Source organism: Hippopotamus amphibius, chromosome 5 (genome assembly GCF_030028045.1).
Source record: "Hippopotamus amphibius kiboko isolate mHipAmp2 chromosome 5, mHipAmp2.hap2, whole genome shotgun sequence".
Taxonomy (NCBI): domain Eukaryota; kingdom Metazoa; phylum Chordata; class Mammalia; order Artiodactyla; family Hippopotamidae; genus Hippopotamus; species Hippopotamus amphibius.
The window spans coordinates 80343979-80368397 of record NC_080190.1 but is presented as its reverse complement, the minus strand read 5'-3'; the positions used below and the strand labels follow the sequence as shown (position 1 = coordinate 80368397).

At 46.7% G+C, this 24419-nt stretch overlaps 1 protein-coding gene across 1 annotated transcript in view; it reads right to left on the bottom strand.

Annotated features, from left to right (window-relative positions):
• The window catches only part of DISC1 (DISC1 scaffold protein), a 348040-nt gene extending 342236 nt beyond the window's left edge, over positions 1-5804 (bottom strand). Inside the window, exon 1 of the mRNA XM_057736515.1 lies at positions 5740-5804. Coding sequence (XP_057592498.1) covers positions 5740-5797 — 58 coding nt within the window. The 5' untranslated portion in view covers positions 5798-5804. The remainder of the gene's footprint in view (positions 1-5739) is intronic.
• Between the last annotated feature and the right edge of the window lie 18615 nt (positions 5805-24419).

Here is a 24419-nt window from a genome sequence, read left to right as displayed (position 1 = left end):
CCATTAATTATGCCAAATCATCTTATCGATCTACTTGCAAATTACGAGGCGACAGGTATGAAAAAGAAAAGTTAGGCTGCATGTCACAAAACCAAATTTAAAGCCAGGTTCTACATTCAACACACAATTCACTCATTAAATTTAGATATTTCGCCTTTCAACCTGGGAAGGCAATTAATCTCCACACAGGGCCACCTGTCAAATGCACGTCTCTATTCCTGGTCGATGTACTTGCCTGGGTGAACACCATCATACTAATGATTAATATCAACCCAGAACTCACATATACGGAATCTAAACATGGGACTGATGAACTCAGTGACAAGAACAAGGACACAGATGCAGAGAAGGGACCGGAGATCTCGAGGTTTGGGAGGGGGCGGGGGGGAAGGGGAAGCTGAGACGAAGCGAGAGAGTAGCACAGACATATACATCCTACCAGCTGTAAAATAGATAGCCAGTGGGAAGTTGTTGTATAACAAAGGGAGTTCAACTCGAGGATGGAGGATGCCTTGGAGGACTGGGACGGGGAGGGTGGGGGGGACTCGAGGGAGGGAGGGAATGCGGGGATATGTGTATAAAAACAGATGCTTGAACTTGGTGTACCCCCCAAAAAATAATAAATAAATAAAATTAATAAAAAAAATACTTTCACATGGGAAAAAAAATATCAATCCAGGATACAGGTAACCTTGGGGAGGTACAGTACCGATGGCATCCAGGCAGCTCACTGCAGAGAGCTGTCTGAGCCTCTTGAAATGGAGCCATCTGGGTGGGGGGAGCAGGCAAAATGTGAAACCCCACAGAGCCAGGAACAGGAAATTTAGACAGACAGTCGCCCAAGTCCTAGACAATCCCAGTCCTCCAGGACAAAAGTCACGGAATCCGAGAGCCGGAGGGGTTCCCACACATCGTCCACTGCAGCCTCCATCCCACGTGCAGACGCCCCCGTACAGTCACCACAGAATCAGCCAACACTAACGCAAATGCTTCCAGTGGCAAAAAGCTGACCGCTTTTCAAGATGGGCTCTCCCGTTGATGGGCAACTTTTTATCAAGTTTTTCTCTAAGTCGAAAATTGATACCCTACCCGTGTGTGGCTCTATTTCTAACTCTGAGCTAAGAAGGCACTCTAAATGTTGCAGGAATGACTAATGAATTAATAAAACAAATGGATTCTTACAGATCAATGATAATATGAAAAAAGTAGCCATTCAGAATTTTAGGTTTATAAGAGCCATGATAGGTCAAAAATACATACATAGATAAAGATTTTGTTTGATTCACTTAATACTACTTAAGCAGAAGTAAATTATGCAGAACTATGGAGTGAAGTGTGTTTAATGGAAACAGCTCTAACTAAGGGAATCCAGATCCTATACTCTGCTGCTCTCACCCACGGTCCACACCTGTAAACTACGCAGGTGATCTCTAATGTCACTTGCAACAGTCAGGACTCTGGTGTGACTTATCCCTGCAGACTGCTGTGCACGAGTTTCCTGTCCTAACTGCGTTTCTCTGAGAGTTCAAACCCGTCTGCAAATAAAGGCTAAAAGTTCTACCATGGCAGGCAAATGCAGGAGTTGAACAGTCAGAATTATATCCATGTATTTTCAGGATGAGCACAAGGCAACATGGCTGGGAAATTAACTTGAAGTTGACCGGAAATCAGAATCTAGGACTATTTATTTCAATTACCTCATCTAAGACCAGGCCCCCTATGCCTATGGTTACATTAGAAGGCCCAAATATATATTTCTCAGCAGCTGCACTTGGTAAATGCACTTGTCCGGGCCTCACCCGCCAGAGCTCAACAGCTTTGACCACTTGATCATTTGAAGCTTCATCCAGCAATAAGTTCTGTGATTCTGTTTACAATACCTGATGACCAAGGGACCCTAGTGATCTCGGGAAGCCCCACTATCCCTACCATCCATTTCTGAACCATAGCGGGAGGCATGTGGCCAAAAGTAAGGAGGGCCAGGTAAAACAAAGCAGACAGGACTTCCCCGGTGGTACAGTGGTTAAGAATCCACCTGCCAAAGCAGGGGACACAGGTACTATCCCTGGTCCAGGAAGATGCCACGTGCCAAGGAGCAACTAAGCCCGTGTGCCACAACTACTGAGCCCACATGCTGCAACTACTGAAGCCCACGCAACTAGAGCCCGTGCTCCGCAACAAGAAGCCCACACACCACAACAAAGGGTAGCCCCTGCTTGCTGCAACTACAGAAAGCCTGCATGCAGCAACGAAGTACCAACACAGCCAAAAAAAAGGAAGCAGACACAAACCTGATGGTCCCAGCAGCAGCTGAGCACACCCTGTGGGCCTGACTGCCTTCCAAAGCCACATAGAAATACTACATCACTCACTGGTCAGCCACAGTTCTCCTTTCCTACTTCCACTTCATATGAAAAATGGGAAGCTAATGGTGAAGGCTGTGCTCAAAAAAGCAGCTTTGGGTAAACTCAGATTTCAAAAGAGAAAATGGATTCAGAATGGTCAAAGCATCTGTGGCAGGCATTTTAAAAATTGCATGATTGTTGCACGAAAGATACTTGCTAAGGAATTTTTACTGTAGTCATTAAAGTCGAGAACAACAAGAGAAGACTCCCAAGGGCTAAAAGTCTTATGTTACTCAATGGCGCTGGCTGGAAAGTGCCCCGGCCAAGGCGCCCCCAGCTATGCCGGGGGGACCTGCCCAGCCCCAGGGTGGCTGCCCAGGGCATCTCTGGAAGCTGTGCTGCCTGCTGGCTTTGCATGAGAACCCGGCATATAAACTGAATTAGTACCATCACTGTCAAAAAGATTATTCTAATTCTGGTCTAATGATCCTCATCTAAAAATTTTATACTGAGAGACTTTGTTCTGTGCTGGTCTTTAGATCTTATCATTTAAAGGTCACCACTGTATCCTCTCTTCACTCTGAAGATCTTTCATCAAACGTTGACCAAAATCCCAATAAAATGCAAACATTAACAATCTAATCACTAATCCTTCTTCCATCCAAATTATAAGAAGTTTTTAAAAAGAAAAAGTTTTCATGAGCATAACGAATGTGAGCTTCTTATTTTCCTAATGTCTTAATGTTTGAGCAATGAGCAAGTGTTACTTTTCTCATCTAATGAAACAATAATAGTTTGCATGCAGTTTTTTGGAAATAGATATAAATTAATGAACATGGTAAAGAAATGGATTACAAGAACAAAGACATCAAACTATTGGTCTGCACTGGGGAGATTACAGTGGTTTTCAATGTTCTTTTTCTTGTTTGTAGTTTTCTGTGCTTCCTGTAATGAGCACACATTACTTCTGGAAAAAGAAAAAAGAAGAAAAAAGAATAAGAGGAACTATTGAATTAACAATTGTTCCTGCAGCACGGAAACCTGGCATTCACTCTCCCTCAGGTGCACAGACTTTGCCTAAAGGTCCATTTCTGGGGGCATCTGAGGTGCAGTGAGGTCCCTGGAGAAATGTCCTGGGTCCTAGCCCTGCCAGGTAACCAGGACACAAAAAGTCTCAATCCCAGTTTACACCTCTTGTGCCATCCTAAGGGTCCTGGCAAATTTATGTATTAAAATAAAACATTCATGCAGATTCCATTTAGTATTGAGACTTCTGATGAGTTTCTTTTCTTTTTTTTTTCCTTTTTCTCAGAGCATTTACTTTACTTTTTTAAGGGGATTTCTGATGAGTTCTTGTGATACATTCTTTGAAGGTTTTTATACCTTTTTTTCTGTGCAAATTTTCATTGTTTATTTTTGCAAAAAGGCAGCTTAAAATGGGATGTTTTACATAGGGATGAAAACAAGGTTATTTCAAAGTCTCTTCCACCATGGCTAACAATTCACTCATATTTTAGAGTCTATAAATATGTAGCATATATTATCACCAATGATCTAACATAGATCTGCCCTGAGCTACGGCTCATCTCCATAACCTCAGTTTGGCTAGTGGTTGAGAACACAATTGTGAGACACACCCACACCAGGGCCGTACCCTTAACAGCTGTGTGACCTTTGGAAAGAAGCAGGGTAGCCCTGCATCTCAGCTTTGTACAGGATTATAAGTATCTATCTTACAATGGTCTCCAGTGGATTTCATCAGAGCAGTTCCTGATAGACTGCCTGGCACAATGCAAAGCTTAAAAAAAAAAAAAATGTAGATGTTCTTATCCCCTCTTGGTAGCCGTGATGTCTTATATTTGTGCAGTGACTCACATGCTTCAGGGAGCTCTGAGATCTTTCACCTCATTTGATCCTCAGGCAGCCCTATCAGTCCAAAAAGTTACTGTCCCCACTTTATCTTTATTTGTAAACAGATGAGGAAACTGAGGCCCAAGGTCACAGAGCTTAGAAAGCAGCTCCAGGCCTCTTTTCGCTCAGTGCCAGATCTGAGCTGACCCTCAAAAGACTTCATGTGCCCTGGGGGAACTTAATAAGATTAAATTTTCTTTAAAATACTCTGCTATTCATACTTTAATCAAATCACACTGGTTTTTCTACACCACTCCAAATTAATTAGGTTTTGCTTAGCGAAAAGAGCAACTAAGTTGATTATTTAGAGCTTACTGCGTATCTCAGCACTGAGCTGGGTGTTCACATCCACCGCCACACTTAAACCCAGAGCAACCCCCCTCCCCCGCCCCATGAGGTAGCACAGTCATCGTCCCCGTCTCATAAATGGGGCAACTCAGGCACAGCTAAGATCAGGATTGAGATGCAGGCTGACTGTCTCAAACCCCAGCTCTTAAGACTCTGGTATTACCCAAATCGCATTTGCCCAACTGACCACACATTCCTCAAAGCGCTTTCACACACAGCAAGTCTATGGGATAGGATGGGGTGGGGGGGCGGGGGCCGGGAGCAGTGTCCTCTTCTACATTTGAAGAAATCGAGGCTCAGAGACGTTACAGAACCTGTCAAAGGTATCGGGCCCTCTTGTGGCTCAGCAAGGACACATACTCCAAATCTCATTCTCTTCCCAAAGTGTCAAGTGCCTTTGCAATGTGTTTTTAAAGTGAGATGGCAGGAGACATTCTGTCGTTCCTGAAAAGCAGCTGTGCACTTCACGGCTTCAGTGGCAACCCTGAGCGTTGACAGCGTGACCCATATTCGGCGCGGTGGAAGCGGAGGGGTCGCTGCGAGCCGGGCGTGGGCGTCACTCCTGCCGAGGATGTGGGAGGTGAAACTGCTCGCACAGCAGCCCCTTGGGGCGGTGCCAGCACCGCGTTCCTCATCCTACCCCAACCTCCGCCCTCCAGGTCCCCAGAGGGGTGGAAGCCGAGACTCGGCCGGGTGTGGGGACACGGTCTTGGGACCGGGCGGTGGGGCGTCCCCTGTCCCGCGGGTGCGCGGGTGAGGGCGCAGGGCGCCCGGAGGCTCGGATGGCGCAGCTCCCGGGCGCATCCAAGCCCGAGCGCCCCCGGCCCCCTTCCTCGGCCACCCGGACCCACGGGGGCGGGTCCGACCGGCGCTGCTGCCAAAACTGCGGCTCCCGCGATCTCAGCACAGTCTTCGCGGAGGACCCGGCCCGGCTCGGCGCCAGCGCCAACTGGCAACCCCGGCCCCGACATGAACCCCAACTCGGCGCGCGCGCGCGCCCTGCCTCAGTTTCCCTCACCTCGCAAGGTGCTGACAGAGGCGCACCCCGTACTTGCACGTATTCCAGAGGACAGAGCGCACCCTCCCCGCCGGACCCCGGACCCGACCCGCCGGGCCACCGTGACAGCGCCCCTACCTGCACGGTGGCCTCCGCCGCCACCGGACGGGGCGCCTTGGGGACCGCCGCCCAGCATGCGCCCCGCCGACTCCTCCCGCTCCTCCTCCTCCGCCTCCAGCTCCTCGACGGCCGGCGGGCTCCGAGCGCCCCGAGGCCCGCGGCGGGGGAAGCGAGCGGCCGCGCCGGACGGGAAGTGGGGAGGGGGCTGGCGAGGAAGGGGAGGCTCCTTCCTCCTCCCGGACCTGGAGGGCGGTTTCCTCTCCAGCCTCGGCCCCGGCGCGCGGGCGCGCACACACACGCACACGCACACACACACACACACACACACACACACACACACACACACGCGCGCGCACACACACACACGCACGCGCAAGCGGCTGGAGCGGGCGGGGCCGGCAGGCCCACAGCCTGGGTCCAGGACCTCGGAAAGTTTGCTTTTCGCTCTCGCTCATTGCTGGACGAAAACGAGAGGGGAAGTGCGGTGGGGAGGACGGGTGTTCGGGGAAGGAGAGACTGGGAAACTTTCCTGGGGGGTTGTGGGGGGATCTACGAGGGTGCCTCCCAGACACTAATTAGGGAAGTGACCAAAGGGTTGATGGAGGGGATGAGAGGGACTCGTTTAACAAGGTGGGGGAGAGGAGAACGAGGGGAGACGACAGACCACACTGGGAAAGAGAGCGGGGCGAGCAGTTCAAAATGAAATGAGGATCCAACTATTTGAATCTTCCGGCAGCACTGGACTGGTCCCAGATTCCCCTCCCCATGTTGGGCAACCATCCCAGGACGCAGCTGCGATCCATGCCGAGCTCGACTCACCTCCTCTTCGGTTCATTCAAGGAGGCTCCTGGAGCATCCCCGACGCGGAACCTGCCAGAAATGGTTCTTCCCCTTAAGGAACTCCCCTCCAGCGGGGAAGAGAAACATGTGCGTATAAAACTAAATAACAGCGTACAGTAGAATATGCCACAAGCCAGAGGTTTGGCACAAAACACTGCATAAGTTAGGGGTAAGAGGGAGTGTTGTGAAGAACGGTCGGAAAGGCTCTCTTGAGGAAGGGAAAGGTTCTCGCTAGAACTACCGGAGGGTCAAGGTCCTTCGCAAGATAAGAACCGTGTGAGTGAAAACAGCGAAATGTGCGTAGAAGTCGGAGTGTTGTGGGACAGAATGAAAACAAGCGTGGGTATGAAGCATGTGGGAGGATGGGGAAGGGACACAGAGCTGAATCAGGCTGTATTTAATGATGGAGACCACGAAGCAGAGATCCGGACTCAATGCTGTAGTTTGAGAGATTAGGGGAAAAAAGCTCTGTTTGTTTAGCTAGTTGACAAAAACAAGGGCCAAGAGGTGACCTACACTAAATGAAGTGGAAATGCCAGAAGTGCCATGGTATACTGGAAAGGAATTATCTAAAGGCTTAGGGAGATTGAACTATTAGAGTGGATTTATCACATATGACCTGCTTACTCACTCTGAGAGAGTCCAGAGGACACACCATTCACCGTGACTCTGAGAAATAACTTTGTGACCCAGCATCCTTGGTCACCTCTTCTCTGTAGGTCAGAAATTACAGTGGGAACTACACCACCGCAGTGTGGGTCCTTAAATGCAGTGAGGATAATTGGATCCCAGAGTAGCTGGGGTCAAATGGTGGCAATGAATCCCCCAAGGCAGAGTGGGCATGGTTTCTGTAGTGGAGAGCAGAGTCAAAGCAGCAGCCAGAATAGTCTGAGCCCCACAGACCTATGGCATTTGCCAGTTAATCATGGGCTTCCTAGATGACAATTCTACTTTCTTATTTGATCTGTATGAGCAGAAAAGTTCTAGGTCAAGTGAACGAAAGCCGAACTTTAATTAACAAAATAGGGCCTCCATCATTTCCCAGACTTGAGTCAGTTTGCAGACCCAAAACTCCTTGAATGAAGGAGTTGCTTGTCTCCTCCAGGGAAGGACCCCGCAACACTACGAAAAATATATACTATTTTCTTTCTTCTAGCCTTCACCAAAGGGACGTATGCCCTGTTACTAGGGTGACTGTGCATTGGGGAAAAGGAAATGATCAGAATTTTCAGGAATTTCTGGACACTGGCTCTGAACTGACACTGAGTCCAAGAGACCCAGAAGATCACTGTGGTCCACTAGTCCAAGTAAGGGCTTATGGCAGTCAGGTGATCAATGGAGTTTTAGCTCAGATCCATCTCCTAGTGGGTCTCTGCACCCATCCTGGAGTTATTTCTCCCTTTTTGAAATGCATGATTAGGATAATACTCGGCAACTGGCAGAATCCCCACATTGGCTACGTGACCTGTGGAGTGAGGGCTCTTTTGGTTGGAAAGGCCAAGTGGAAGCCACTACCACTGCCTCTGTCTTAGAAAAGAGTTAACCAAAGGCAAGACTGCATTCTTGGAGAGACTGCAGAGATTAGTGCCACCGTCAAGGACTTGAAAGATGCAGGGGTGGTGACTCCTACCACCTCCCCATTCAACAAGCCCATGTGGCCTGTGCAGAAGACAGATGGGTCTTGGAGAATGACAGTGGATTATCATAAACGTAACCAGATGGTGATTCCAACTGCAGCTGCTATACCAGATGTAGCATCGCTGTTTAAGCAAATTAATACATCCCCTAGTATCTGGTATGCAGCTATTGGTCTGGCAAATGTTTTTTCTCCATAGCTGTTAGTAAAGACCACCAGAGCAGTTTTCTTTCAGCTGGCGAAAGCAGCAGTACAGTACAGATGCCCTAGCTCAGGGATAGATCAGTTCTCCAGTCCTATATCATAATTTGGTCAAGCAGGGACCCTAATGCCCTTCTCTTCCGGAAGACTTCACACCAGTCCATTTCAATGATGACATTATGCTGATTGGACCTAGTGAGTGGGAAAGAGTAGCTATTCTAGGCTTATTGGTCAGACATTTGTATGTCATAGGGTGGAAAATAAATCCGACGAAAATTCTAGAGTCTTCCATCTCAGTGGGTTTTCTAGAGGTCCGGTAGTAAAGGGTATCCATTCTAAGGTGAAGGATAAGTTGTTGTATTGGGCCCTACCTATGACCAGAAAAGGACACAACACCTAATGGTCCTCTTTGGGTCTGGGAAGCAACATATTCCTTATTTAGGGGTGCTACTCAAGTCCATTTACCAAGTGACCTGAAAAGCTACCGGTTTTGAGTGGGACCCAGAACAAGGGAAGACGCTGCACCAGATCCAGGCTGCCCTGTGAGCTGCCATATGCCACCTGAGCCACATGGTCCAGCAGGTCCAATGGTCAGTGGTGGTAGATGCTGATGGAGGCTGGAGCAGACCCCTGTGGCTGGGTCACATCACAGACCCTTAAGATTACGGAGCAAAGCCCTGCCATCCTCTGCGGATAAGTACTCTCATTTTGAGAAACAGCTGTTTACTTACTATCGGGCCTTAATAGTAACTGGACATTTAACCGGGCCACCACATCGCCGAGCAAGCTGAGCTGCCCGTCATGAACTGGGTGCCGTCTGACCCACAGGCATGAATCCAGGTGTGCCCAGCAGCACTCCATCATCAAATGGCAGTGGTACATGTGAGATCTGGCTCAAGCAGACCTGGAAGGCATAAGTAAGTCACATGATGAAGTGGCCCCAACGCCCAAGGTCCCCACACCTGCTACACTAGCTTCTCTCTCGCAGCCTGCACCTGCGGCCTCATGGCCAGTTCCCTAGGATCAGTTGACTGAGGAAGAGAAAACGGGCCGAGTTTACAGATGGTCCTGCGTAATATTCGGGTACCACCCAAAGTAGACAGCAGCTATACTACAGTCCTTTCTGGGACATCCCCAAAGGACAGGGGTGAAGGAAAATCCACCCAGTGGGCAGACCTTTGAGCAGTGAACCTTGTTGTTCAGTTGGCTTGAAAGGGGAAATGGCCAGAAGTACAAGTATATGCCAGTTCGGGGACTGCGGCCAATGGTTTGACTGGATGGTCAGGGATTTGAAAGGAACATGATTGGAAAATGGGTGACAAGGAGATCTGAGGAAGAGGTGTATGAAGATAGACCTCTCCGAATGGGCAAAAAACTCAAAGATACTGTGTCACAGGTGAATGCTCTGATCTCCATATTGGAGGATTGTAATCCTCAAGTGGATAGGATGATGCCGTTCTGTGAGTACCAGTCGGTCTCCTCCAGCCACTCTTGACATTGCCCAATAGGCTGATGAACAAAACGGTCATGGTGGCAAGGCTGGAAGTTATCCATGGGCTCAGCCATAGAGACTTCCATTCACCAAGGCCAAACTGACCACGGCCACCACTGAATGTCCAGTCGGCCAGCAGCAGGAGCAACAATATGGCAGCCTTCCCCAGGTGATCCGCCAGTTTGCTGCTTGGTGGCAGGTTGATTTCATTAGACCACTTCCGTCATGGGAGGGGCAGCATTTTGTTGTTACTGGAATTGATAATTACACTGAATACAGATTTCGTTTTCCTGCACACAATGCTTCTGCTGAAACTACCATCCCTGAACTCATAGAACGCCTTATCCACACAGCATTGCTTCTAATCAAGGAACTCACTTCACAGCAAATGAAGTGTGGCAGTGGACACACGCTCACAGAATTCGAGAGTCTTACCATGTTCCCTATCATCCTGAAGCAGCTGGCTCGATAGAACAAGGCAACAGCCTTCTGAAGATTCAGTTACAGCACCACTAGATGGTAATACCTTGCAAGTTTCTCCAGGAAGCTCTCTGTGGATGCTCTGAATTAGTGTCCAGTATATGGTGTTATTTCTCCCATGGCCAGATTCATGGCTCCACGAATCAAGGGATGGAAATGGGAGTGGCATCTCTCACTATTAGTCATAGTGATCTATTGGTTTTGCCTTCTGTTCCCACAACCTCATGTTCATCTGGCCTAGAGGTGTTAGTTCCAAAGGGAGGAATGCTTTCACCAAGAAATTGTTATTCACAGTGTCAACAACAATTATTCCATTTAACTGGAAGTTAAGACTGTCACCTGGCAACTTTGGGTGCCTTGTGTCTCTGGAGTGGAAGGGAATTATGGTGTTGGCTGGAGGGATTGATCCTGACTACCAAGGGGACCTTGGACTGTCATTCCACAGTGGAGATAAGGAAGTATATGTCTGGAGTATAGGAGATCCCTCAGGGCACCTTTTAGAATTTCCATGTCCTCTGACTAAAGTCCATGCAAAACTATAACAACCTAAACAAAGGGAGTCCAACTCGAGGATGGAAGATGCCTTAGAGGACTGGGGCGGGGAGGGTGGGGGGACTCGAGGAGCGGGGAGTCAAGGAAGGGAGGGAATACGGGGATATGTGTATAAAAACAGATGATTGAACTTGGTGTACCCCCCAAAAAATAATAAAAAAAACAAAAAACAAAAAAACAAAACAAAACAAAACTATAACAACCTAATTCAGGGAAGACTACGAATGGCCCACACCTTTCAATAAGGAAGGTTTGAGTCACCTCAGCAGGTAAATCACCAGGACCAGCTGAGATGCTGCCTGAAGGTAAAGGGAATGATTAGTTAAAGAAGGTAGTTACAAATACCAGCTCCGACCAGGTGACCCGTTGCATAACTGAGAACTGTAATTGTCATGAGAATCTCTTCCTTATTTTGTTATGACTATGTTTATACATGGGTAAGAAAGGGGAAAAAACAAAGATATTTGATGTATTATTTTATATTTTATCTTTGTTTTCTTCTCTTCCTTATCCACTTATATAATATAAGATGTACTAATAACAATTAAATGTACAACACAGGGACCTCCCTGGTGGTGCAGTGGTTAAGCATCTGCCTGCCAATGCAGGGGACACAAGTTGGAGCCCTAGTCCAGGAAGATCCCATGTGCCAAGGAGCAACTAAGCCCATGTGCCACAACTATTGAGCCCGTGTGCTGCAACAACTGAAGCCTGTGTGCCTAGAACCCATGCTCCACAACAAGAGAAGCCACCACAATGAGAAGCCCTTGCACCACAACAAAGAGTAGTCCCCGCTCGCCACAACTAGAGAAAGCCTGCACAGCAACGAAGACCCAAAGCAGCCAATAAAAAAAAAATTTTTTTTTTTTTAAAGTACAACACAGTACTTAAGTCCCAGGACACGAAGGGGAAGCGTGAACACCACCCAAGGACTATGTGTCTTCTGGGGAGAAGGTTAGCGCGTTTAGGGTTATACTTGGGGCAATTGTATCATGTTAAGCGGAAGTACTTTGTTATTGTCTTTATTTGAAGAGTGAGAATGGCTTAAGATGATGTGTACGGATGCCAAGACCACAAGAGGTGGACTATGATGTAGGTCTTGTGTGTCAGCTGGGCCAGGCTATAGTACCCAGCCATTTAATCAAACTCTAATCTAGGTGTTTCTGTGGAGGTACTTTGTAGATGTGGTTACATCTACAGTCAGTTGACTTGAAGTAAAGGAGATGGCCCTTGATAATGTGGGTGTGTCTCATCCAATCAGTTGAAGTCCTTAAGAGTAAAAACTGAAGTTTCCCAGAGAAGAAAAAAATTCTCCCTCAAGACTGAAGCCTCAGATCCTGAGTTTCCAGCCTGCCCACATGCCCTACAGATTTCAGAATTGCCAGACCTGACAAGGGCCTGTGCCAATTCCTTAAAATAAATCTCTGTCTTCTATCTGTTATCTATCCATCCATCCATCGCTGTCCTCCTCCCTTGTCTGCTCCTCCCTTTGGGTCTCCTTCTTTGGCTTCTCCTTTCTCCCCATCCTTTCTGGGAGTCTTCCCCAGCATTGCATCCTTGGCTTTCCTCTCTTGTTGAGCATCCCCCATCCTTCACCTGACTGTCTCATCCACTTACGAGGTTTGTTTCAACTACCCTGATACAACCTCGATTGGTATCTTTGACAGCAACTTCTCTCCCTAACTCGATTCGTATTTCCAAACTAGTGGCTCCGCTGGTCTCTCAAATGTAGTATCTCCAAAAGGATTCTCACTGCCCTCTTCTGCCCATTCCCAGAATTAACTTTATTCCAAGTACAGTTAGCTTTACTCTCCCCTTGACCCCTCCCCTGAGGCTGGAAACCCGGGAGACAATGCTATAGACTCCCCCTGAACCCTACACTTCCGACTGTGTTCCCCACCTCTCCTCACCAGCTGGCCCTACCATGCCTCTAATCAGCCCAGCAGCACAGTTTGGAAGGCATCCTACATGTGGTTAGGTGCACAGGCTCTGCTCTCAGATAACTGTGTGCATATCTAAGCCCCACTACTTCTTAACTGTGAACCTTGGGAAGTTATTTAACTTTGCTAATCTTCAATTTGCTCACCTGCAAAACAGAAGTTAGTGATAGGATGTACCACATCAGATGGTTGTGACGTATGGTCTGGGGTGGGGCATAAACACTGATTTTTTTTTTAAGTCCCTGAGATGATTCTGAAGTGCAGTCAGGGTTAAAACCACTGATGGATGGGTCTGCGGAAGATGCAGAAAAGCCGGTTAGGAAAGAGACAACTGTCCAGGTAGGAGATCATGAGCATTTGTAGTGAGCATAGAGAAGCAGGACCATGTTCAGGAGATACCTTAGGAAGCAAAAATACATAAAAATTGGTAACTGGATGCTGAGGGTAGCTGAGAGGAAGGCATCTAAGATGACTCCGGTTTTGTTTTGTTTTTCTTCAGATCTTTATTGGAGTATAGTTGCTTTACAATGGTGTGCAGTTTCCACTGTATTACAAAGTGAATCAGCTGTATTTATATATATATCCCCATATCCCCTCCCTCTTGAGCCTCCCTCCCAGCCTCCCTATCCCACCCCTCTAGGTCATCACCAAGCATCGAGTCAACTCTGATTTTTTAATTCCTTGGACCAAGCTGAGCGGATGGCGGTGCCCTAAAGCTATGGTTCCGAGATATGTTTGTTCACTATAACCACTTAGGAAATTTTTACATTTTTTCCTAGTCATATCTTACCTACTGTGCAGGGTTATATATTCCAAGTCTATCAAAGACTTGTGTACAGGATGGTTCTGTTGTCAACTCGATTATTCTGGAAACGCTGTTCTGCAGCATGCCCTCTCCCCGCATAGTTATGCATCACCCTTGGCCAAAAGTGTGGTGTCTGGGAGGAGGCAGTGAAGCAACAGCCACCTTGCTGGAAAGGTCATTGTCGGTCAGAGGCAGCAGAGCCAGATGCAGAGGTGCTGCCCGGTTCTGGCAATCCTGCCCTTCCCCGTCCGATGCCTGGGTATCTTTCCCAGCTACTAATCCTGCCGGCCAACAGCATCCCCAGGCTGGCCACTGGGTGCTTCTCTGAGCACCCACAGATGCAAAGAGGCAGCGACCTTCCACAGACTTCTGTATCAACCCCTCCACAGCCCTGTTCTAACAGCCGGACTTGCACAGCTTCCCAGTTTGCTACACACCCCAACTCCTTCACCCACACTGCAGCTGGTTAAAGGCCTTTCTCCAGCCACTCCTACAACTGTGTGAGCTCTGATTCCTAGAATATATATTCCTTATTGTACAGCACTCATGGAGGTTCTGCTTCTCCAATTGAACCCTCACTTACAAATCTACTGATTCCAAATCTCTGATACAGACATTGCAGAAATCTTCCTTTGGTATTATGACAGCCTTCTCCTTCCCACACAATGCTGTATTAATTAGGGCTCTTCAATTATAACTAACCAAAACCAATATACTCTAACTTTAGTAAAAAGAAATTTGGGGGACTTCCCTGGCCATCCAGTGGTTAGGGCTTTGTGCTTCCACTGCAGGGAGCCTGGGGTTTGAGCCCTGGTTGGGGAACTAAGGTCCTGCGTACCGCGCGGCTTGGCCAAAAAAAAGAAAAAAAGAAATTTGGTGAGGATACAATGGGACTCTGTTTCACAGAGTCCAAAGACATAATAAAGTGAGCCCTCTGGAAGAGGAGAGCCAGCTTCTGGAAAGCCAGCAGGACCCTGGCAACTTCACTGCTCCCTGCTTTTTCCTGCACGTCTGCTTCTATTCCTCCTAAGTCTCCCATGTTTGTAAACCGGCCACGTGGAAAGCCTGGCCCACATGGAGCCAGTTCTAAGTCTCTACAAATGAGATGCAGACTGGTGCAGAGTAGGTCAGGAGCCCCTGTCACTGCCATCAAATGCAGCCAAGGCAGTGGGGCCACACATGAGCATAGGATAAGCACAGCCCCTGGAAAGCACCTCTGAATACAGGGGAAGGGGCGGGGAGGGGACCACTGTGAGCTGGACAGCCAACCCCAAATGTGTCTACTTCAAATGTTATGGTGAAGCTCAGGCACCAAGGATCCTGCTGCTTATGAGCAAACAAGTGACAGCTTTAGTTTCCCACCGCTTGTAATATTATTTCCATCACAGTTATTACCTAGCAATGTTTGCCATGGATTTCAGTTCTGGATACTGAGATATGTAAAGGATGGCTTAGAGGAGGAAAAACGGAGAGCAAATCATGACAGGATAATTGTTCTAACAAAATTTTTTTAATTTAAATTTTTGGAAAGTTTTTCCTCGTAAATACTACCAAAATCATCGTGAGAGTGGAGGTGAAGTAACATCATTGATGCCAATGCAATCTGAGGCCGTAGCCCAAGAGTCCCACCTCCACTAAGAGAGTCAGCAGTACTTCTGCTATATTGAAATTACACATACCTACAGATTGCATTGACATAGACAATGAACATTAAATACTGTAGGTGTAAATTTATAGCAAAAAGCTGCGGCCTCAGAGGAGAAAAAATGTATAGCTCTTTTGCCAAAGCAGTGAAATTCAAATATTGTGTTTAAGAATATGAAAGTCTCTTAGAAGTTCGCTAATAATAGCTACTGCTTATTGGGCACTTACCACCAGCCAGACACTGTTCTACACAATTTAAATGTGTTAAATGTGTTAAACTTGTTTCACTTTTGCAAAAACCCAATTATTACACCCACTTTCTGACTAGATAACTGAGGCACAGAGTTTAGAACTTGCCCAAGTTCACAAACGCAGTGAGTGGCTGAGGAGAGGTTTAAACCAGGCAGCCTGCCTGGAGAGTCCACATTCCTAAACCACGATAATATACTGTCTCTCACTAGACAAAAATGACATTTTCTGATACCTCAAAACAAACGCTCACTCTCCTTTCATATAATGAGACTCACACTTCGGTGATAAGTCTTCATATTGTTGCATTTTCACATATAACATTCCCCACCCCACCCTTCTCTTAGTTTTATTCCCAGAAGTGGGTCAGAGGAGACAAGTTAGGACATGACAATCTCCTATATAATTAATGTCCCTGTGCATCTCGCCTCCTCAATTGTAAGCTCATTGAGGGCAGATGTCATCCTTGCTCATCCTTGAATCCTCTGGCCAGAAACTTATTAGGATGAATGTTCTAAATTGGGATTCTGATACTTGACAGGCTAGTGGATTTATCTCTCCAGTCTCCTGCAAATTATCTGAGCTTGGCAGTGATGGATAGTCCTGAGAATTCCCATCAAGCGACATAGCTGGAGTTAAATAGGAAATATTCTCATTGAGAACAATAACAAAGCTTAAACAATTCTGGGAAATTTAATTGTCTAAAGGAGATCTTTTCTTTAAAAAAAAATAAACTTGAATGAATTGGAGAAAAGAAATCTATCTTCAACTCAGGAAATAACATTAGACAACATGAAGCCCCTCATTTATTAATGCCTGGAAGCAGGAAGTTGGTTCAGTTTCAAATACCATCAGATAAAGGCCATGCCAAAGGATGTTATCATAGCTTTAGGCTAAATATATAATGGAAATAACCTTCCTTTTGCAGTGCACATTGTCTGAAAACTCTCATTGTGAGATAATACATGGAAAGTGTGGGCGCTCGTTCTAGACGTGCCACCCTGAGACACCCCTAGCTTCATCTGCCAGTGGTCGGTGTCCACTAGGGAGGTGGTGTTTAGAATAGGCTTGTATGTCAATGGCTAAAGCCATTCAGGAAAGCTGCCTAATTTATGCTGTGTTGAGATCCATCTCTCAGTGTTCTTTTAAAGTGTTCTGGCCTCCGTTTCCCACACGCAGCGTCGGAAGAGCTAACACCACTGTCAAGAATCTCTCCACTCAGAGATTCATTCACAAGTAAATTCTTCATTGAGGTGTGCTCTTCCCCTTGCTCTCTGCCTTGAATAAATAGACATCGTTCTCCACTAGAAATTCAGTGTCCACACCTATGTCAAGTGCCACCAGGAAAGAGACACCTGTCCCCCCACTGCCTCTCATTAGTTCACTCGTCTAACTGCTCAGCCTCATTACCTGCCACGTCCACCCAACAGCTACCACCCTGCCCCTCTCTCTTTCAGGTTGACTCTCTCGTGTGATCCCGGACAGATGACAGTTCTCACACACCAGGGACAACATCAGCTGCCACAGTAGCATGTGGCAACCTGATTGCTACTGAGAAGTTCAGCAAGCTCAAGGCTTCTCTTCCAGCTTTCATCTTCCCTCCTAGTGACGAGAACTTTGCTGACCCTCTCTGTGGCATCACTGCCCTGATTCTCTCACGGCTGGTTTCCATGCTGTCTGATCAGAATCCATTCCTGGCTCACCTTTTCCTAAATGGGAGAAAGGCAACACACACACCTCCCCCACCAAAAAAAAAAAAAAAAAAATGGATACGCACCAAAGCCTTTAAGAGCTTATAACACCCCCATCAACAAGGCACATTTGGGCTTCCCTGGTGGCGCAGTGGTTAAGAATCCACCTGCCAATGCAGGGGATCCAGGTTTGAGCCCTGGTCTGGGAAGATCCCACAGGCCACGGAGCAACTGAGCCCGTGCACCACAAATACTGAGCCTACGTGCTGCAACCACGGAAGCCTGTGCTCCGCAACAAGAGAAGCCACAGCAATAAGAAGCCCGTGCACCGCAATGAAGAGTAGCCCCCGCTCTCTGCAACTACAGAAAGCTCGCACGCAGCAAAGAAGACCCAATGCAGCCAATAAATATTAATTATTTAATTAATTAATTACATTATTTTTTTAAAAAGAAAAACAAGGCATATTCGTAGAGAACACAGCTCAACAAATCTCAGGAAGTCACTCAGCAGTTCGAAAGTGGACAATGTATAAGTGGACCATGGTCCAAATTGACGAAGCAGCCTCATTCGTAAAGTGCCTGAAGTTTACCCACCCCAAGATGCTTTCCTAGATAGCCCTTCACCTGCATATTCTTCATGGTGAGTTCAGTAAACGTGTTCTTTACCACGTTGTTCTCTGGCAATCAGTGTCAACAGTCACGTCTCTATAAGGCTGTTCCTGGGAAAGAAAGGCTCACATCATTTAGCCAATCTGAAATTTGAATCCAAGAATCGTTTGAGGAGTCTTTCTCCAATTAAACATGTGTGTTTAGGAGGCAAATTGTTTTATCTAGTTTCCTTCTTTGCAAACAAGAGGGAAATCAGATGAGTGGCTATCAGGCTGTTAAGAGTTTGCAAATGATGGGTAAAAAACTTAAGAAAAAATAAGATGGTCAGATATATAATATTACTAATATTTTATTTTAAGGAAGTTCATTTTTTAAAAAACTTTTGCCAATTTCCATCACTAGAATTTCACAAAGAAAAGCCTTTTTAACCTCAAAAAATAAAGACATCAGAATAAAGGGCACTCCCTTAAATGGAGTGAATTTTTGCTTTTGGAAAAATTCATTACATTATCCTGGGTTTTTTTTTTTCTCATTTCACATTGACCCAGTGAAACTTCCATGGTAGGTAAGACCAGCCTCCAAGTGGCCTCTCAGGGGCCAAGTGACAGGACAATGTCTGAGATCAGAAGCCCAGAGAGCCTCTCTTTTACGTGTGATGCACAGTTTACAACAAGTCCATGAATATCTCAATAAGCAGGCTTCATGTGATGAAACTGTTTTCCTATTTGTCAGGTACAAACCTGTTCATAAGGTTTTGAACTTGGGGTTTGGGCTTTCAGATGACAAAACTGGCACATAGCTGGGCACAGAACCAAGCTACTAGTAGTGGTGGTGGCATTCCCCCAATGGTGCTGAGCTGCTGCCTTTAGGGCACCCCGTGGGAGTCCCTTCCCAACCCCTCGGAAGCCAGTGTGGCCACGGGACTTGTCTGGTCAATGGAACGTTAAGCAGAGGTGATGTGTGCCACATCTGCGTGGAAGCTATCAAAACCAGTGGTTGACTCATGCCTCTTGTCTGGGATAGCACCCTGGGTAATGGGAGCATGTCTTGAAGAGAAGCTTCTGTCAGCCTCAATCCTAGGATGACTCCATTACAAGAGTCCCCCCTGTAGACCCCATAGAACAGGTAGCACGAACAAGGAAAAACACTTACATTGAATTAAGCTCTTTGGATTTGGGTGTCATTTATTGCCACAGGACAGCCTAGCACACGAACGCCTACTACCTGGATGGCAACATAATATCTCAGATGATAATTCTGGAACTGGGAGCTGCCCTCAGACTGTCGCCAGCAATACTTACCTTCTTCAACAGCGCAGAGTCCCCCAACTTCTAACTAAATTTGTTCTAGTGTTTAGCAAGGCATTCCTCCGGGAGTGAAGCCTTAGTCTTGGCCATAGTAAAAGCGCACAAAAACAGTCTTCTGACAACACTGGGGGGAGGAAGTTTCACAGGTAAGCAAAAGCAAAAAATTCACTCCCTTTAAGGGAGTGCCCTTCCCTCCTTTGGAAGACTCCTTTCTCTGGGTTGGAATGAGAAGGTTAAAAGAACTTCCAATCTGGTCTTGTGGTGTTTTATGGGACTTCCAGCAGATTTTCTTGAAAGGAGAGAGAAGACCCTTCTTTCTTTCATCCACCCTCACCCTGAATTAACGATATGATGGCTGGAGCTCTAGAAGCCATTTTGGGCCATGAAAACAAGAGCCACAGCTTAGGACTGGCAAAGCAGAAAAGTGGAATTAATCTGGTTCCTTGACGACTTTGTGGAACTGCCATCTCACCCCTGGATTGCCTTCCTTGGGGTTTCCTTTATGTGAAAGAGGAAAAGCCATTATCTTGTTTATGCTACTGTTAGTTTATGCTACTTTTTTCTTATATGGAGCCAAATCTAAATCTATTATGTAAGATTTTTTAATTATTTTTTAAATACCATGTATCATTCTTTTTTTCATTTCTGTTTTTAGGGGGTTTATAATTTAAAAATAATGGATATAACCGATTTTGAATGAAATATAATTCATCGCGAAAGTGTATTTTTTTTATTAATGGATAAACAGTTAGAGCTTGGAGTCCACCAATGTGGAACACACAGCATGAGGGGCCACCTGGGTTCCAGACTGTTCTCCAGCTGTCTGAGGCTCAGCTACCCTGCACAGGACAGGGAGAGGGTGGCTTTGATCATCTTGGTGGGATTTTGAGGACTTTTGTTACCCAACCCTCTCTTCTCAATTGGTTGGCATCTCAAAGTCTCTGGCATGAAAGCTCCGAGAATATAATTCCCATTTCCCTTCCCCCAGGGCAGAAAGAGAAAAAAACCACCTCTGGTTCTCTTGCTCTGACTCCAACTAGCTTTTTGTGCTTTCTCCAAGACCAGTTAGTCATTAATGTTCACTGAACCTTTACACACCCAGAGTCTGAACTGAACTGTGTACAGTATGTATATGTAGTACATAGGGAAATGTAGAGGTCTGTGAAATTAACAAAACCTTGAGGCAATATTAAGCAACTTCCTGTTTTACTCTCTTAGGACCTATTTCGTCCCTAGGCTCTTAACCCTTCAATATATAATTTGATTGAGAATTATACCTGCCCAAGGACCACAGTGCTGGGGAGGCTCCACAAGGATTTCCCTGGGGAGAGGGTGAGAGAAGAGGGAGGGACTCGGGCCATGTCACAGTGTAATAGTCCTGGGCGCCTGCAGTGTAAACAAGGTCCCCAGGAGGAGGAGGAGGAGGAAGACTACAGACCTGGTGGTGATCACTTGGGAATAGTTTCCAGTTTCACCAAGGATTTTCCGTGCTCCTCTGCCACCCTCCCCCTCCCACCCACTGGGGTTTGCTGAGAGATTGACAGTCAACTTTATGACCATCCTGGTCCATGTGGAATTGACAACTCTGCAGCTGCCCACCTTCTGTTAAAGCAACTAAATGTGAATTCTACAGCCAAGTAGATGTTTCGAAAAATGATCTGTGTAAAAGACTCCTGCCACTCCTGCATATTTACAAGAACTGACTAATGACGTAATTTATTTGAAGTGGGTGGCATGTAGAAAGGTCGATACCTGCCCCTCGCCTATTCTGCTGTTATTCATGTCACTACCCCAACTGAGAAATAAGATGGTCCAGTAGAAGCTCACATGAAGTATTATAAGGAGACTTTACCATCTTATTAGCAAGATATTTTCATCCATTCATTCTTCAAGGGAAGTCAAACCCCCAAGATCAAAATCATCTGCTGTCTTTACCTGACATTCCAGGAAACGGCACGGAATGAGCTAGTGGTACTAGGGGCACTGTTGCTGAATTTCACTGCTGCTCTTGTAAGAGGCTTTGTTTCACTCCTGTCACATCTGCCAGGAGTCACCCGAGGGCCCTGGGCACCTGCCAAAGCCCTTGCTGAAAAACAGGCAGCTCGTTGACAGTCCAGCTGCCCCTCTGGGCCAATGCCAGGAGCTCCTCTGACTGTTTTTTCCGTGGGCCTTTTAAACAGCAAAGCAGCACACCATGCTGAGACCACAGCCCTCCCCAGGAGACACAGACTACAGCCCTTTCTCCATCGAGAAGATTTTGTCCTGATCCCGAAGCTTCCCGCCTTCCTGCTCATAAAAAGCTGAGAGTATCCCATGATTTGCTAGAGACTGTGGTTCAAGAAGCAATGCCTGCGCACACAGCAGCGCGTACTGATGGCCACACAGACACTCAACCCATAGTGTACTGTTGCCACTGGCCAACCAGCCTGTGTGTAATTAGTGCCTCCTGGGTACACAGCCCAGTGCTGGGTGCTGTGGGGGGACAGGAAATTTCACAGGCAGCCAGGGGTTGGGGGAAGGGGAATAGGGATGAGTAGATGGAGCACAGGGGGGTTTTAGGGCAGTGAAACATCTCTGTGTGACACTGTAATGGTGGACACATGTCACCATGCATTTAGCAAAACTCATATAATGTACAGTACAAAGAGTGAACCCTAATATAAACTATGGATTTGGGGTAATAATAATGTAGGAATATTGGTTCACCAATTGTAACAAATGCAAGATGCTAATAACAGGGGAAAATGTTGGGTCAGCCTGGGGGTGGGGGAGGAGTATATAGGAACTCTATACTTTTTTTAAAATATTTTTTCTTTTTCTCTTTTTTTGGCTGTGTTGGGTCTTAGTTGCGGCACATGGGATTTTTCGTTGTGGCACACAGGCTCTTTAGTTGTGGCTTGCGTGCTCAGTAGTTGCAGGGCACAGGCTCAGTTGCCCCATGGCATGTGGGATCTTAGTTCCCTGACCAGGGATTGAAACCGTGTCCCCCATGCCCCCCACATCGGAAGGCGGACTCCCAACCATTGGACCACCAGGGAAGTCCCAGAACTCTATACTTTCAACTCAATTTTCCTGCAAACCTGAAACTGCTCTTTAAAAAATGAAGTCCATCAGTTAAAGATTTGTTAACAAGCTGCTGAATAGACAAGACTGGCACATGCAGAACAAACAGGGCAGTGGGTAAGCAGGCCTGCAGCCGTCTGGTTCAGGGACCACGGGCTGTCCTTCCTTCCACTGCTTCTAATTCTCTGCATTTGAAATTCCAGGACTATGAAGATTATTTCAGTGAGGACCGACAAAGAATAAGCCGATAAACTTGGCTCGAGAGCTGTCAAGCGCTGTACGTATCTAAATAAAGTTAAATCAGTGTCATTTTTAATCCTAACTTGGGGGAAATGGAGAGAAGGAAACGAGGGCCAAAGAGGGAGGCAAGAGGACCAACACGTCTGCCAGTCTGAGAAAAGCCTTCAACAATAACCATCATTTGGCAGTGGCAGCACGTAGAGTGAGCAGAGGCCGAATACCCACATCCTGCTGGTCCAATGGTGATGGAAGATGCGTGAGTGCCACACCAGGAGGAGAATGTCCTGTATCATCATCCTCAGGATGCCCGAGAGCCTGAAGTTCACACCTGCGTCAGATGTGTGTTGTCAGCTTAGAATCTGAGCTGCCTCCTTGAGCAGGAGCCAGACGCCTTGACAGATGGCTGGAATCTGCTGCTCCCAGGCACCCCGTCACCTGAGCAGCGCAGCAGAAGGAGCCGGCTCCCTGCGCCCAGCTGGTGATCTTCTTATGTCCTGGGGCTTGAGAAGCCAGACCTTTGCAATTGTTCTTTTCCAAGCAACACTTAAAGCTGCACAGTCTGATTTAGACCTGACTCTATGGCAAGAAAGAGACATGGACAGACAGACAAACACGGGGCTGTGGAGTGATGTGAAAAGATAATGGATAGCTGACATTTGTATGGAATGTGTCCCTGGAGTTTCAAAGCATTTTCTCATACTTGAGTTCTTTCAGTGGTGCCAACAGCCATATGAAAAGGAAGAAGTAATCATTCCAATTTTATTTTTTTAAATAAAAAGAAAGGGACTTCCCTGGTGGTCCAGTGGTTAAGACTCTGTGCTCCCAATGCAGGGGACCCCGGTTCAATCCCTGGTCAGGGAACTAGATCCCACATGCATGTCGCAACTAAGAGTTCACATGCCACAACTAAGAAGTCCTCATGCCACAAAGAACATCCCATGTGCTGTAACTAAGACCCTGCGCAGTCTGAAATAAATAAACAAGTAAATAAATAAATAAATATTTTTTAAAAAATAAGAAAAACTGACAGAAATGAAGAACTTACATATGGTTTCTTGCCATTATGCCAAGGGCTTTACTTTGGCCATTTTTTTCAGTTCTCACAGCACCCCTGCAGATTACATACAGTACTGATGTGAACTATTACCCCCATTTAACAAATGTGTGAACTGAGGCTTTAACAAGGCTGAATGCCATGCCCACACACAGGATGTAAGCAACGGAGGTGGACACCATGGGACTCCAGAACCCATGCTGCCTTACTGCCTTACGGAAGCTGGAGTGACCAGAGGAACTGGAACCAGACAGGTCAGTTGGGGAGCATTCCTCAATGTGGTCCGTTCAGTGCATGCAGTGTTTTGGTGTGAAAGGTGAAGCAGGGTGGATTTCAGGGAAGAGGCTATCAGAGGGTATTTCATTAAAGGGGAGGTACGTGTGTAACATGTAAGCAAAATGATCACAGAAGAGCCTAACTGAATGAATGGCATTCAGATCCAATATGAAAAACCCCAGATGCCGTCCTCGGTGCCTCTCACTTTAGGAAAATCTGACGTTCCACATCCAGACTTAAGCAGCAGAAACAACGGCTTGCTCACAGAGCCTCTACCGTGTGGTGTGCCTGGGTGTGACTGGCATTGCACCGGGAGCTTTCTAATTGTGGCCTCACAGCCACATAATTCTGCAGGGTGGGGGTACCCAGCTATGCTCCCAAACCAGGTGTCATAGGCTGAATCTGTCCCCCCCCAAATTTGTACATTGAAGCCCTAACTCCAAACACCTCAGAATGTGACTGTATTTGGAGAAGAGGCCTTTAAGAGGTAATTAAATTCCATATATATGAGTTAGCATACAGTATTTGTTCTTCTCTTTCTGGCTTACTTCGCTCTGTATGACAGACTCTAGGTCTACCCACCTTGCTACCAAATGTAAAATAGATAGCTAGTGGGAAG